Genomic DNA, 15,808 nt, shown 5'->3' with positions numbered 1-15,808 from the left:
GGACCAATTCCCAACTAAATCATCCCAGACAGGGCTTTGTCAAGCCGGACCTTAAAAACCTCCAAGGAAGGAGACTCCACCACCTCCCTAGGTAACGCATTCCAGTGTTTCACCACCCTCCTAGTGAAATAGTTTTTCCTAATATCCAACCTGGACCTCCCCCACTGCAACTTGAGACCATTGCTCCTTGTTCTGTCATCTGCCACCACTGAGAACAGCCGAGCTCCATCCTCTTTGGAGCCCCCCTTCAGGTAGTTGAAGGCTGCTATAAAATCCCCCCTCATTCTTCTCTTCTGGAGACTAAACAATCCCAGTTCCCTCAGCCTCTCCTCATAAGTCATGTGCTCCAGACCCCTAAGCATTTTTGTTGCCCTCCGTTGGACTCTTTCCAATTTTTCCACATCCTTCTTGTAGTGTGGGGCCCAAAACTGGACACAGTATTCCAGATGAGGCCTCACCAAAGTCGAATAAAGGGGAACGATCACGTTCCTCGATCTGCTGGCAATGCCCCTACTTATACAGCCCAAAATGTCGTTAGCCTTCTTGGCAACAAGAGCACACTGTTGACTCATATCCAGCTTCTCGTCCACTGTGACCCCTAGGTCCTTTTCTGCAGAACTGCTACCTAGCCATTCGGTCCCTAGTCTGTAGCAGTGCATGGGATTCTTCCATCCTAAGTGCAGGACTCTGCACTTGTCCTTGTTGAACCTCATCAGGTTTTTTTTGGCCCAATCCTCTAATTTGTCTAGGTCCCTCTGTATCCGATCCCTACCCTCTAGTGTATCTACCACGCCTCCTAGTTTAGTGTCATCTGCAAACTTGCTGAGAGTGCAGTCCACACCATCCTCCAGATCATTAATAAAGATATTAAACAAACCGGCCCCAGGACCGACCCTTGGGGCACTCCGCTTGAAACCGGCTGCCAACTAGACATGGAACCATTGATCACTACCCGTTGAGCCCGACGATCTAGCCAGCTTTCTACCCACCTTACAGTCCATTCATCCAGCCCATACTTCTTTAACTTGGCGGCAAGAATACTGTGGGAGACCGTATCAAAAGCTTTGCTAAAGTCAAGGAATAACACATCCACTGCTTTCCCCTCATCCACAGAGCCAGTTATCTCATCATAAAAGGCAATTAGGTTAGTCAGGCACGACTTCCCCTTCGTGAATCCATGCTGACTGTTCCTGATCACTTTCCTCTCCTCTAAATGTTTCATAATTGATTCCTTGAGGACCTGCTCCATGATTTTTCCAGGGACTGAGGTGAGGCTGACTGGCCTGTAGTTCCCCGGATCCTCCTTCTTCCCTTTTTTAAAGATGGGCACTACATTAGCCTTTTTCCAGTCATCTGGGACCTCCCTGATCGCCATGAGTTTTCAAAAATAATGGCTAATGGCTCTGCAATCTCACCCACCAACTCCTTTAGCACCCTCGGATGCAGCGCATCTGGCCCCATGGACTTGTGCACGTCCAGTTTTTCTAAATAGTCCCGAACCACTTCTTTCTCCACAGAGGGCTGGTCACCTTCTCCCCATACTGTACTGCCCAGTGCAGCAATCTGGGAGCTGACCTTGTTCGTGAAGACAGAGGCAAAAAAAATCATTGAGTACATTAGCTTTTTCCACATCCTTGGTCACTAGGTTGCCTCCCTCATTCAGTAAGGGGCCCACACTTTCCTTGATTTTCTTCTTGTTGCTAACATACCTGCAGAAACCATTCTTGTTACTCTTAACATCTCTTGCTAACTGCAACTCCAAGTGTGATTTGGCCTTCCTGATTTCACTTCTGCATGCCCGAGCAATATTTTTATACTCCTCCCTGGTCATTTGTCCCATCTTCCACTTCTTGTAAGCTTCTTTTTTGCATTTAAGATCAGCAAGGATTTCACTGTTTAGCCAAGCTGGTCGCCTGCCATATTTACTATTCTTTCTACACATCGGGATGGTTTGTTCCTGCAACCGCAATAAGGATTCTTTAAAAAACAGCCAGCTCTCCTGGACCCCTTTGCCCTTCATGTTATTCTCCCAGGGGATCCTGCCCACCAGTTCCCTGAGGGAGTCAAAGTCTGCTTTTCTGAAGTCCAGGGTCCGTATTCTGCTGCTCTCCTTTCTTCCTTGTGTCAGGATCCTGAACTCGACCATCTCATGGTCGCTGCTTCCCAGGTTCCCATCTACTTTTGCTTCCCCTACTAATTCTTCCCTGTTTGTGAGCAGCAGGTCAAGAAAAGCTCTGCACCAGTTGGTTCCTCCAGCACTTGCACCAGGAAATTGTCCCCTACACTTTCCAAAAACTTCCTGGATTGTCTGTGCACCGCTGTATTGCTCTCCCAGCAGATATCAGGGTGATTAAAGTCTCCCATGAGAACCAGGGCCTGCGATCTAGCAACTTCTGCTAGTTGCCAGAAGAAAGCCTCGTCCACCTCATCCCCCTGGTCTGGTGGTCTATAGCAGACTCCAACCACGACATCACCCTTGTTGCTCACACTTCTCAACTTTATCCAGAGACTCTCAGGTTTTTCTGCAGTTTCATACCGGAGCTCTGAGCAGTCATACTCCTCTCTTACATACACCGCAACTCCCCCACCTTTTCTGCCCTGCCTGTCCTTCCTGAACAGTTTATATCCATCCATGACAGTATTCCAGTCATGAGAGTTATCCCACCAAGCCTCTGTTATTCCAATCGCATCATAGTTCCCTGACTGTGCCAGGACTTCCAGTTCTCCCTGTTTGTTTCCCAGGCTTCTTGCATTTGTGTATAGGCACTTAAGATAACTCATCGATCGTCCCTCTTTCTCAGCATGAGACAGGAGTCCTCCCCTCTTGCGCTCTCCTGCTTGTGCTTCCTCCCAGGATCCCATTTCCCACTTACCTCAGGGCTTTGGTCTCCTTCCCCCGGTGAACCTAGTTTAAAGCCCTCCTCACTAGGTTAGCCAGCCTGCTAGCGAAGATGCTCTTCCCTCTCTTCGTTAGGTGGAGCCCGTCTCTGCCTAGCACTCCTCCTTCTTGGAGCACCATCCCATGGTCGAAGAATCCAAAGCCTTCTCTCCGACACCACCTGCGTAGCCATTCGTTGACTTCCACGATTCGACGGTCTCTACCCCGGCCTTTTCCTTGCACTGGGAGGATGGACGAGAACACCACTTACACCTCAAACTCCTTTATCCTTCTTCCCAGGGAGGGAGGAAAGAATAGATTCCAGATTCCTTCAACCTGTCACACTTGCATACCTTCAGATAAATCCTGAGACGTCGAGATGCTACTGTGATTTGCAATTGTCTGCAAGATTTTATTTCAGACTAGTGGTAGAGGGGGAAAAAGTAAATTGCATGGACCAAATACACCTGGAATTTATTTGCTTTGTGGGATGAGCATTATTTAAAGTAATTTGATGCAGAATAAGAATTCCTTTGCCCATCATCACTTTTGATAGCTACACTGTCTTGCTATCTTTGTAATGTTCATTCCTGAACATCCAAATCGTCCACGGAGAAACAACTGCCTTGAATATATCATGCATTTCTGTGTGCTAAATATTATTACTTTTAATTACATATTACTATCAATCTATTCTAAATACACACAATGTTTTTTTTTTTTTTAAAGTGGCAATGAAATAGGAAGAGGAAGGCTGAAAATGGCATTTCATTTAAACAAACAGTAAGAGACAGGCTTGGATGCACAGAACAAAAGTTGTCAAGTGAAATCAAACTCTAGTCGAAAGTGAATCTCAACTCTAGGATCACTAGAATCCAAAAGGTACCCAATTAGCTGGAAATAGTGGCATCAGGCCAGTTCTGACACACATTCCATTTCACAACTCCAAAAGGTGTAGTCAGCACCACATAAATGCACTGGCACAGTGTAATATGTTGCAGTGATGCAATCTTCATATCCTTTATTTGATTCTAATTTGGTTTCACACAGTGGCTGCAAGTTTAAAAAACTCCATTTCCTTTTAGCAACTAGCAAGCAGAGCTATGACGAGAATCTCATGCTAAGTTACAAAGCTCAAAAGTCACAAAGCAAACATCATCTATTAGAGATGCAAATTTAACTCCTCTATTTCAAGCAAAGTTCTGATGCTCAACCCAGTACTGAGCTGGCAGTTACCTCGGAAGTGATGCATTCTGGAGATGTCCTTTCAGAACAGAGCTAAGTTAGAAATGAAAAAACAACAACCCTGGAAAATCCAAAAACAACAAACTAATTAGACCAACAGGCGTAGCCACACACAGTAGTTTTCATTCAGAACAGTGGCTCTCCTCAATGGTCTCTCATCATTATGATATCCCACAGATATTTCTGTAGCATCGTCCATTCATTGGATCAGTCATTGATATAATTAGACTGCGAGGGACAAATTGGAAAGGGGAGTGTAAGACCCTAAGAGGAGCTCTATGGTGGGATCAAGAACCCGGTAAGAGGAGTCAGGAGAAGACGTTGGATTATAACAGCTCAAACACAAAGCCAATTTATCAACATGTAATAAACCCTCATCTCTGAATTTGGCCCTGGTTGTAATCTTACTAAATGATCTGATAGTAACAATTTTCTTCTGTGTGAAAAAGATTCCTGTAGTTTTCACATTTCCCAATAAGTGAGCTCCTCTCTTCTTTATATCATGAAATGCTATACAGCAAAAGTGTTTAGGTCACATCTTTCTTGTATGCTTTCAAAAGAAAATGATTCACCCACCTGTGTTTGGCATCACTAAACGGCCACCCAGGTGGCCAAAAATGCCAGTCGTTCTCAGCTCACTTCTTGTTGAAAGAGATGACAGATTCTGAATGTATGTAGTTTTGTTCCTGGCATGTATTGTCGTGAAGCCTCTGTTGTTCCCATGGGGAAACGTTCCAGAATGTGCCTTTCCGTGATACTCGGCCCGCTCCGTCACCCCCAGGGAAACCATGAACGAACTCTGAACTTTGACCTTGATGTCTGACAAGGGATTAAAGAGTGAAGATTCTGTCATGAGCTCCTTATCCATGGGGTCCTGCAGGCAGATGGGTCCGCTGTACGTTCTGCTCACTGTCAAGTCAGGCTGCATGGATGAGTTCAGAAGCAGGGAGTTACCTGATGAAAGGAAATTGATTGAGTACTCAGTTACCATTTTACAAGCAAGGGAAACTGTTATGTGCATAGTGGTTCCTAGAAAAATGCCTACATACCAGGATTTAATCTGAGTAATGGAAAAACAGGGGAGGGAGGTGGAGTTCCACACCAACACAGGGAAAAGTCTGTTTACCCACCTTTCCATTTTATGTTGTATATTACAATTTCAGAGTGTGGCCCAGTGGTTAAAGTAGAGGGCTGGGTGTTAGTTGCAAAATCAGGAATAGAACCTAGGACTCCTAAATCACTGTATGACCCTGGGCAAGTCACTTTAACTGGAATTTTCAAAAGTACCTTAGTAACTTACAGTTGGGCTTGTGCTCATAAGTCAGTGAGGTGCTTTCAAAAATCCCCCCCTTTCACCTTTCTGTGCCATGGTTTCCCTATCTATAAAAACGGATAGCATTTTCCTACACAAAGAGGAGAGTTGTGAGGCTTAATTAATGTTCGTAAAGTGCTCGAAGATCCTCAGATAAATGTCGCTGTATTAGAAATGCACAATATACTTTTTGCAAAGGCTGTTGTACTAATTCTTTTGTTATTCACTTTAGCCCAAATTATAGGTTCCTTTAGGGTACTAATTCACAGGCCAGTCTGGAAAACAATGGTGTCAGCTCTATATTAACTACAAAATTTTGGGCGCCTGACTCTTACGTGATGTAACTCCTTTGGCTTTAACGGAGCAAAGCTGACTCACATCAGCTGAGGATCTGGCCTTTGATATCCATGGGCATCTAATGATCATTTGTTGCAACATATCCACCTCATATATTGGCAATAAAAAAAACTGCACTTAGAAGATAATGTGTCTCCCTCTTCTGTTTGCAGTTAAACTTTTAAAAGCAATCCAGGCAATATAACAAAGAATAAAATCAGAACAGATGCTGGAAAATTATTCTGTTGGGCTTCAGAAATGTTAAAAGCAGAATATTTTCTGATCTAGTTCCTTATCTTGCAATGAGTTCCATATAGGTAGATATGGGTAAAAAAATCCCAAGCCCACATGGAACCTCAGTCAAGTGGCTATATGCAGGTGCCTAGGATCTGCTGTTACAAAGTCTATTGAAGGATTTGTGCTTCTTGCCAGATCAAGTTAAAACTTTAAAACAAGCCAGGCTCAGAGGCTAAGAGATGTCTATAAAACGTACCGTTCTCGGAACACTTAGACTCTGAGATGCAAGGTTTTATCCTTGTTTTGATAATTCCTAGAAAAATGTGCATGAATTCATCACACTGGCATCCTCCTTCTGACCTCTTCACTGCCACCCATCCAGCTTTCCTCTCGTTTTCCAGTGCTCTCAGAAATCAGAATCACATGTGGCAATGTCCCAAAGGAGATGAAACAATGAAATCGATCTAACGGATACCTGAACTCTATGTTTTCTAGGCTCCAGGCCGTGTCAAGGCACATGTAACCAAGGAGTCAAGTGTAAACCAAATGAAAATGTGTCTGAACACCAACTCTTTTAGTGAGCCTATAGGAAGGTATGGATTCAGGCTTGAAGAAAACTAGGTTGACTAGAAATGTGGGACCACAATTATGCAGAAAAGGTTGGCTCCAAATCTAATTCTGGGTGCAGACTGACTCAGAGAACACCAGGTGAAAGAGAAGGAGAATCGATAAATTTAAGGCCTCAATTTTCAAAAAGGACTTGTGATTTTTAGGTTCCCAACTTGAGACATTTAAAAAACATCTGATTTTTGAAAAAGTGCTGAGCCTACCCACCCTTTGAAAATTAGGCCTTTTAATATGTTTCAAGTTGGACTGCTACCATCACTAATCATTCTCAAAAAGTGTAGAATCTGGATCCCTCAAAAGCTCCATTCTCACATACTTGCAGATCCTTTCATTTCAGTTTGGGTCAACAGATCCATGTCTAATCTGCTACAAAAACTTGAATTGCAGACAAATATCCTCTGCAGTTCTAGCATCCACTGAATATTTTCCTCAGCGCCACTGATAAATAAGGCAATAGACACTTTAGCTGCTCACTCATTGTGGGTAATGACTGCTCTAATGCATATTTCTAACCAGATGCTGCTGCCTTTGGTATGATTTCTCTTTAGATGAAAATAAGCATAATTTGTAAGCCTTTCTTTGCGGCTCTCGGCATCTTAAAAAAGGGGGGTGGAGGGAGTCATTCCCAAGACCTGGCTTTTTGTTGTTTTTTTTTTAAATGATGTTGCTGTCAATATAAAACAGCAGCAGATAGTCTTACTATATTTTCTCCAGCTCAGATGGTATTAAAGAAACTGAGTGTATTGGATGTTTGCGTACAGCTGATTAGCTTCGAATGTAAAAAGAATTCCCAGCTACACCAACTCTTTCCTATCCAGAACAAGGCAATTAAGCAAGTTGCACCATTCCTCAATTAGATAGATTAGATAAAAACTTCTAGGCTTCTCTAAGCATAATGTACTTAAAACCCTCCTACTGCTAACCTCCAGCATGCTAATGTCAGAAGAACTAGTCTCTTCCTCTAAATAGATTAGGGATTACTAAAAAGAGATTATTCTTAACTAGAAAGGTTAAGGTTTGGGGATATCACATGAAGCTGTCAACTGAAGAAATCAAATCATGAATAATATGGGATGGATTCTCCCTGCCATATTTGGGTCAAAATGATTCTCTGGGTCAATCTGCAACTACCTCAACATAAAACAGAGTTGCCCAAGGGCTGCTCTAGTTTACGCCATATGGCCATTGCTCCCAAAGACTGTTCAACAGCTAAAAATTGCAGATTAGAGCTGCTCTTTCCCTTCACCTCACATACCTCTGACATGTCCCTTACATCTTGGTATGGGAGCTGAGAACATTGGCTTTACTTCAGTTAAAGGTAACCTTTCCATACAGACTGATGCTAGGTTATGGCTTCTTTGAGCTACCTGTATCATTCCACAGAGCCAGTCTGGGGAGACAGAATCTGGCTCTATATATTTAGGGTTTCCAGTTTTAAAATTTATGCCAATAAAATCCCACCAAAACAATTTGCAAGAGATACATTCAGGAGGGGGGAAAAAACAACAAGTCAGATGTTTTCTGTTTTTTTCCAGTGTTTGAGAGAGGATTCTATAGTCCCTAGAGGTCTCTCTGTCTAGATTTTTATATCATGCTCATCACCATGTTGTCTGAGTATCTGAATCTTATTCCTCTCTGTGTCATTCTGAAGAAACTAAAGCTGTTTACAAAGTTAATACAAAGATTCCCACTGAAATCAATGGAGTTTGGATCCAAGTCTTAAAACCCGGATCCACCAAAGCATTTAAGCTTGTGGCTAAAATATTTTAAATAGTGATTTATAGGTATGGCTGAGGGGTGGGGGTTAGAATACATGTGATATCTCAGACTGTTTGGGGGCTTTTTGTTTGTTTGCAAGTATTCATTTTAAAAACTCCAACAACATCCAAAGTACCTGCAACTGAACTAATGCATCCTCAAATATAAGAAACTGTCTGTGTGGGCATGTTTATGGTGCCTCTGACTGAGGTGTCTGTGCAATATTAAAACCAAATCAAAATCTCCCACACAAAACCCAAAACAAGATTTTTATAACAAATTAGCTTCTTATTTCATTTGGAAACTCAATCTCAGATAATGTGGAAAAGATATTACAAATTATATACCACTCTTCACAGGCAACTTGAACTTCCAAATAAATGAATAAAATTCCTCTGCATCCCAAAGTTGTTTTTATTTATGCTCTGTGGAGCATGTCTCTCTTGGAAAGTAGAATATGTGTGTGTGTGCGTGCGTGCTCACGCACATACATACACCAATTGCAACATTTCACTTTCCTAAAGAGAAAAAAAAATGGGCCACTTTTACACCCACCCACCCACAATAAGGCCAGCATCTAGTTTAGAATACTGGTACCGAATCAAGAAATACAAGTTTTTATAATGATCACCGCTTTAGTTCAAAATCTCATTTTTTTTGTCCAAGGAAATATTCCAAGAAACTGACTGCTTTTTAGCATGGGGTTTTATTTATGTCTTGTAAAATCTACCAGTGACTTTCCAAAGTCCTTTATCAAAAAAACCCCAAATAAATATATTTTCACAACTGTGCATCTTTGGCTATTCTATATATCTTAGGATATAGAAATTTACATGCAAACAATGTAACATAAAATGCTTGAAAATTAGTTGTTTAAATTAGGAACATAACAAATGAAAATTTAACCACTTTCAGTTGGGAACCAAAACCAGAAGAAATAGGAACCGAGTAGGAATTTACTGAATGCTAATGATTTCTGCGTTTATTAGTTGTCAATGCAGTAGGAGAAGCTAATAATATACTCAACTTCTAACACACATACAGAGGGATAAACTGAGGCAAGCAGAGATTAGTCACTTGTCTGAGTTCACACAGAAATTGGTGGCAGAGACAGGAAAAGACCCTAGAATTCCAACCACCAGGCCCAACCCTTGCCACTAGACCACTCGCTTTGCTCTGCACAAGCCAGTTCCGCTCTCCCGTGGAGGTCTCATGCTTCTAGAGGCTGCATGCTCTTTCTCAACAGAAGCTGCGAGGGAAGATGATGAAATCACAACACTAACCTTGCCGGACTGTTTTAAAATTAAATGTCTGGAAGCCTCCTGTCAGCGCGGATGAATCAATCACATCCACCCCATACTCGCTCTGGCTCCGTCTATAGAGTGTAATGCCGACTACCAGCACAGCTACAGCAATGACTGCAGCACCCAGGCCTGAGTACAAGGCAATGTCACTGGCATTCTCGATATCTGAAAGGAGAAAATGTAGGCACCAGATTAGTGACACACTCATATTGCCTCCCCTCCACAAACTGCCCACATGAGGATTGATTGGTGCATTTGGGAAGGTAAAAATTAAGCTGGGTTCAGACTAGATCTCAAGACTAATGTTTCTCAGGCCTGGTCTACACTAACCCCCCAATTCGAACTAAGGTATGCAACTTCAGCTACGTGAATAACGTAGCTGAAGTCGACGTACCTCAGTTCGAACTTACCGCAGTCCAGATGCGGCAGGCAGGCTCCGCGCCGAGCAGGATTACCGGAGTCGACGGGGAGCACTTCTGGGTTCGACTTATCGCGTCCAGACAAGACGCGATAAATCGAACCCAGAAGTTCGATTGCCAGCCACTGAACCAGCGCGTAAGTATAGACAAGCCCTCAGTGAGGAATATGCTGAGATTTTTGGATGGTGCGTAGTGAGGGCTTGGGGTGTCCTCCTGCCCAGCAATTGCCATGCATGGGCGTTTGTTTAATTTCTCTTCCTCTCTTTCACTCTCATAAACCTTCATGATTATTTAACACACAGGGAAGGTGTTAAAAAAAAAAACACAACAGGAGACAACTGGAACATCAGGTGTTTCCAGGAAATGGCTGGCACATCATCTGATGTTTCCTGTGACTGGAGGGTTCAGCATTCGCAGGTCCAGGAGTGAAGAGAACTGAGCGCAAATCTCATCCTAGCTTTGTCCCCACCACAGCAGCGTATTCCACAGGTCTGGGGAGCGGGGTGGGTACATTGGGGGTGACAAGCATCATTCCCCATTCCAGCCTAGTGGAGATTAAGGGCTGAGTTACATTGTCTTAGTAAAGAGGAGACTCCAGCACAACTATAGCAAGGAGAGGCACTGTTAGGGAACAAAATGCCTCTTATAGAACCATAGAATATTAGGGTTGGAAGAGACCTCAGGAGATCATCTAGTCCAACCCCCTGCTCAAAGCAGGGCCAGCACCAACACCAACTCTTGTCTCTCACTGGTCTCCAGGGACATATAGGGTTTGGGGTTGAGCCCTGGTGCTCATCCAGGAGAGAGCAAACTTGATGGAATGATTGGTGAAGTAAAGATTTCATATTTCACCCTCTCCTGTGGGTTTTACTTTACTTTACCACCTCTCAAACACACAAGAAAGCTAAGGAGTCAGCCTACAGAGTTTGTCCTACTGAGCTGATGGAATCTGAGCCATCATTGGGAATTCCTGCAAGTGCTCTTTGCCATTAAAAACAGATATGAAACCAAACAGTGCTTATGTATTGGGCAGCTTATGACCAATTTTTTTTATGTTTTAAAACTTTGGTAGCAGGTGAGGGTAGCCCAGATGAGACCTGCAATAACAGAGCTGTCTAGGTCCAACTATGCATGATGGGGTGGGAGTTGAGACCAAGAACCATGAAATTAAATTACTTGGCAAGACACTTTGTGGGCCCTTAGATAATTCCCCTTATGCTGAATTTTGCTTTAGAGAAAGAAATGGTCATGTATTTACTCTGTAAAGCTTTTATTGTCTCACAAATATGGTAGTTGCATTATCAAATGCATATTGGAAGAAAGTGTATTATTTTAAACAAACAAATCATAGCGAAAATAAGTAGGAATCGGAAATTCAGACCGAACTTTTCAATAAATGAGCAGTAAATGGCGAATACATTGTGAAGCATTGTAATAGCATAGAGGAAGAATGCAGTATTGTATAGAAGGCCAGTAGATGGCCTTCCACCACTTAATTCTTAGTCTAAGGGTTTATGTAGTGCATTATCTTGTGCCAAGCTCTACACAGGTAGGAATTTCACCCTCAAACCCTATACTGTATCTAAGAACCAGATGGTCAGACAATTTTAAGAGAAATAGGACAGAAGGATGCTGATGACATGTGTTGAGAAATTGTGAGCAGGGACCTAATTTGTAAAAGTTGCTTTTTCTGGTTTACCACTTAGTTACGTAAACTAAATGTTGGACACTTAACTTGCCAGGAACGCACACTAGCTATTCTGCCAAATGCTCCAGTGGAATACTGACAGCCCCCTAATTTCAAGGGAGCTGTACAATAGGAGCAACCAGCAGCAAAAAAAAAATGAAATTAAGATACATGCTGCTTTAAGTAGGCTGAAGCAATGGGCTATTGGTTATCAAGCCGTCCTCTACAGAATCCAAGCCAAGTACTCAGAGATATAAAGCAAACTCTGCTCACAGAATCTCCATTTACCTTAAACCGGTTCTCCTTGGATTGCATTACTTAGTAAAGAGACAGAGACTCTCAGGGCAAATCAGAGTGGCTGTCAAGCTCTTCCCTGGAAAAAAGCCTTATATTTACAGTGGCCACTCCAGAAACAGTGGCAGAAAATCTCCAACACGTACAGACTCGTGTACCTGAGTTTAACTGGGATATGCCCCTAAAGATTTCTAGCTTGTGGTCCAGGAACATCTGGGAAGAGTTCAGATCAGTTGTATGAAGGGATTTCCCCTACTCTGGGTGGCTAATAGTTCTGGGACTTTCAACATCCAGCTCCACAAGGGATATTGTAGACGCAAAGCGATGTATTGAGGAAACTTAAACACTATAACACAAATTTTTAAAAAAACCAGGGTCTTTGTAGAGTTTAATGTCCTGACATGATCATTCATTTATTGTATTTCTATCAGATGCCACCTTTGTTTGACTTTCATAATTGCACAAAACATAATTTACTTTTGGGTCAGAGTGTCCATATGCAAAAGAAGGCAGATTGTGGTGGCAGGGGAGACATAGGCTAGGACATAACGTTGAAGATATATGAAGTACACTCAGTCATTCATGAAGATAACCATCAATAATCTTACTTGTAGATGATCATTTCTAGCTAATTAAATTGCCTCTGCAGCACAAGTTTGTGGAGGGTGTGTTTTTTCGGTACCTAGTTTCTGTTGGGATAAGGCTTGGAGCAGTATCTTCTTGATTGAGGCTCTTCTGTTGTGGAGGGAGTTCTGCCAGGAAGGGAGTTGCTCCAAAGCCCATTGCTAGTTGCCGTGAGGGGAACAGAGTGTCTCTTCTGAGTTGAATTCAGAATTCTAGCTCCTGGAGAGGGCCAGGACACACTGAAGGAACTTAAAGTGAGCGACTTCTGGGTAGGGTTCATTCTCTAGTTCTTTGCCAAAGCCCTTGGAGTTTAGTGTCTCTCTGATTGGACTGATCTTTGATGCAGGTCATGCCTCTCTCATTAAGCAGTAGATTGAATTTTTCAGTGCTGTTTCAAAATTGGCTATATGGTGATGGTGTAAGAATCTGAGCTGCCGATCAGAGCAGCCTATGGATACAATATGACCATGTTTAGCCTATGCTGTCAATGGTTTGACAATGTGCCACAAATGGGACTTTTAAAAAAGAACATTAGAAACAAGGGTCAAATTATTCTTGTCTACACTTCTCTTTATTTTGTGTGTGTGTGTGTGTGTGGGGGGGGGGGGGTTAAAATCAAGAACTAGATTTTTTTTTTTGCAAAAATTTCTGTTTAGTTTATAATTTGTATTTTTACAAATCAAAATGGCTTTTCTTTATTTTTAAAATTTGAATATTTTTGAAGGGAAAAATACTCCTTTTCCAAGTAGCTCTATTAGAAATAAAGCTCATGTATACTGTATAAGTCATTAGCACTGGTTGAAGTTTTTAGAATTTCACAATTTTGATAAGTGTGTATTGGGGATTTCAAATTTCAGTGAAATAATGGCCAGAAAAAGAGAGATGTCTATCAACCTTTTTTTTTTTTTAGCCAGATACAGCTACTGAACATTTTTCAAGTTTCAAAGTTTTCCGATACAAATTTTCATCCCTTTCAAAATTTGCCACCAGAACAGCAAAAACATTTTTGTGAAAGGTGTATGATCCCCACCAATTTTTATTTATTTTTTTGACCAGCAGTAGAAAGGGAAAGAGACAGAGCATGTATGTTTTCATATTTAACTGGTGGCAAAGGGGAAAAAGGGATATTCCAAGAGGTCCTCGATTCTTAAAAAAAAAAAATGAAAGAAGAAAAATATTTCTGAAACTACAGCTCCAGATTGTTAGCAATCTTTGGTCAGCTTCTTCCCTGAGTAATATTTTATTGATACAGATGGAGAAGAATAGCTCTATGACTAAGAACAGATCAGCTATAGAGATGCTTAAGAATACATGTGGAAAGGAATATGAAATGATGCAAAACAAGGATGACTTAGTCATCCTTAAGGTCATGATGTTTAAAAAAAATAAAGTTTCAAGAAAAAAAAAGAGTAAGGTATCAATTTGGTGATTTGTTTTGTTTTTAATTTTGGGTGAAAGCAAACCCAAGCCCACATAAGGTTTAAAAATATCTGGAAATAATTTTATAATGAGCATATGGTATCTTTATGACATTTGATTCTTTTATTTCTACTACATTTTTCCCTCCACACAAACAGAAATTGTTGCTCTCTCTCATTATGTTAGGAAATGGATTGGCTTTCTTTCCTAGCATGACTGGAGAAGTTAGCATTTATTGGCAGCTGTCAGACAGAACAGGAAATGGAGGGAAGATTTAACCTGCTATTCAATAGTCAATATTTGCAAACCACCACTGTAATTATGGCATATTTTCTTAGGTAAGTACCCAGTTTTGACCCACAATGTGCCCAAACTTTTGCTATAAGTACAATGAAAATGTTTCAAAGTCTGCTCACACCAGACTTTGGAAACTTTTTGGACAGTTTGTCATGCTAGAAAATTTACAGTGGAGTTTTGAGCCCATTTTATTATGAATTATGTTAGTGCCAAGAGACTCTCCCCCTCCCCAGTATGGTAGGTGACATACATAAACAGTGTAAAAGACATTTCCTGCCCCAAAAATCTGGCAATCCAAATAGACAAGACCAACAAAGGAGGTATCATTTTCCCATTTTTACAGATGGGGAACTGGGGCACAAAGAAATCACGAGACTTGCCCAATATCACACAGTGGTAGAACCTGGAATGTACCCAGATCTCCTGAGTCCCTGCCATTAACCACAAAAGTAACCTTCTTTCTTCAGTTTCAATCTCTAATACCAGGGTATAAGAAAGGAAGTCTACAAATCAACTACATTTCAATTTCTTCTCACTTATCTGTCCCCAAGCAATCTTTGTTGTTAGATAATTAACTCTGATACTCTATTCCTGAATTAACTTTTGTGGATAATTGGTATGTTGGGTAAGCCAGGAGATGTGTTGTTTATTATGAAACATCCTGGAGTGGTATATATCCCAGGGGGTAGAAGTAATCAGTTAACAAGTGTATGAGCTCCCCACCTCTACATTCCCATCCTTTTGAGAACTACATTGACCTATCCAGTAGTTGTCTTAAACATATAACCTTTAAAAAGTATCCCTTTTCTACAGAAAAAAGTGGAAAATCTTAATTTGTTCCCTCCTCCTTTAAAATAGGTTAAATTCTGATCTAAAGCATGCATACCGCTGCTAATAATAAAAATCCGCTGCTGCCAGAGGTGTAGAGCACAGGTGGCTATAGATGTATAGAACAGGAGTTCAGAAGTTATTCTTCACTGTCAAAACAGAATATGTAAAACTGAGAATATTTTAAAGAGCTGTCATATTTTAAACACCATTGGGGTAAAAATCATTAAGAAAATCCCTCAGCTATGTTACTAATAGTAATTTATAATTCTTAATTCTTACATTATTCAAACATATTTACTTAGATAATTTACATTCTCATTTTCACTCATCTTAGACAATAAAATAGATCAGTCAGTTTCATTTTTGGTTTCAGCACAAGATTGCCATGTTTGGATTACAAGTGCTGAGGAGAATATTCAAATACTAATAAAAAAGATTTGGAAAAAAATACTAACAGTATTAGAACAACAAAAACAATTTACTTTAATGAAAAATATATATTTTTAAAAACACAACTGGGACCTAAATTTGATGGTTCTC

At 41.2% G+C, this 15,808-nt stretch overlaps 1 protein-coding gene across 2 annotated transcripts in view; it reads right to left on the bottom strand.

Annotated features, from left to right (window-relative positions):
- UNC5D (unc-5 netrin receptor D) overlaps window positions 1–15,808 on the bottom strand; it is a 150,686-nt gene that overhangs the window by 46,027 nt on the left and 88,851 nt on the right. For both annotated transcript variants that reach the window (XM_034761949.1, XM_034761950.1), the window contains 2 exons: window positions 9,677–9,862; window positions 4,700–5,077 (listed from right to left, as the gene is read on the bottom strand). In XM_034761949.1, the coding sequence (XP_034617840.1) occupies window positions 4,700–5,077; window positions 9,677–9,862 (564 nt within the window). The remainder of the gene's footprint in view (window positions 1–4,699; window positions 5,078–9,676; window positions 9,863–15,808) is intronic.

Source organism: Trachemys scripta, chromosome 2, assembly GCF_013100865.1.
Source record: "Trachemys scripta elegans isolate TJP31775 chromosome 2, CAS_Tse_1.0, whole genome shotgun sequence".
NCBI lineage: Eukaryota > Metazoa > Chordata > Testudines > Emydidae > Trachemys > Trachemys scripta.
This window is presented reverse-complemented; position numbering and strand designations above follow the sequence as displayed.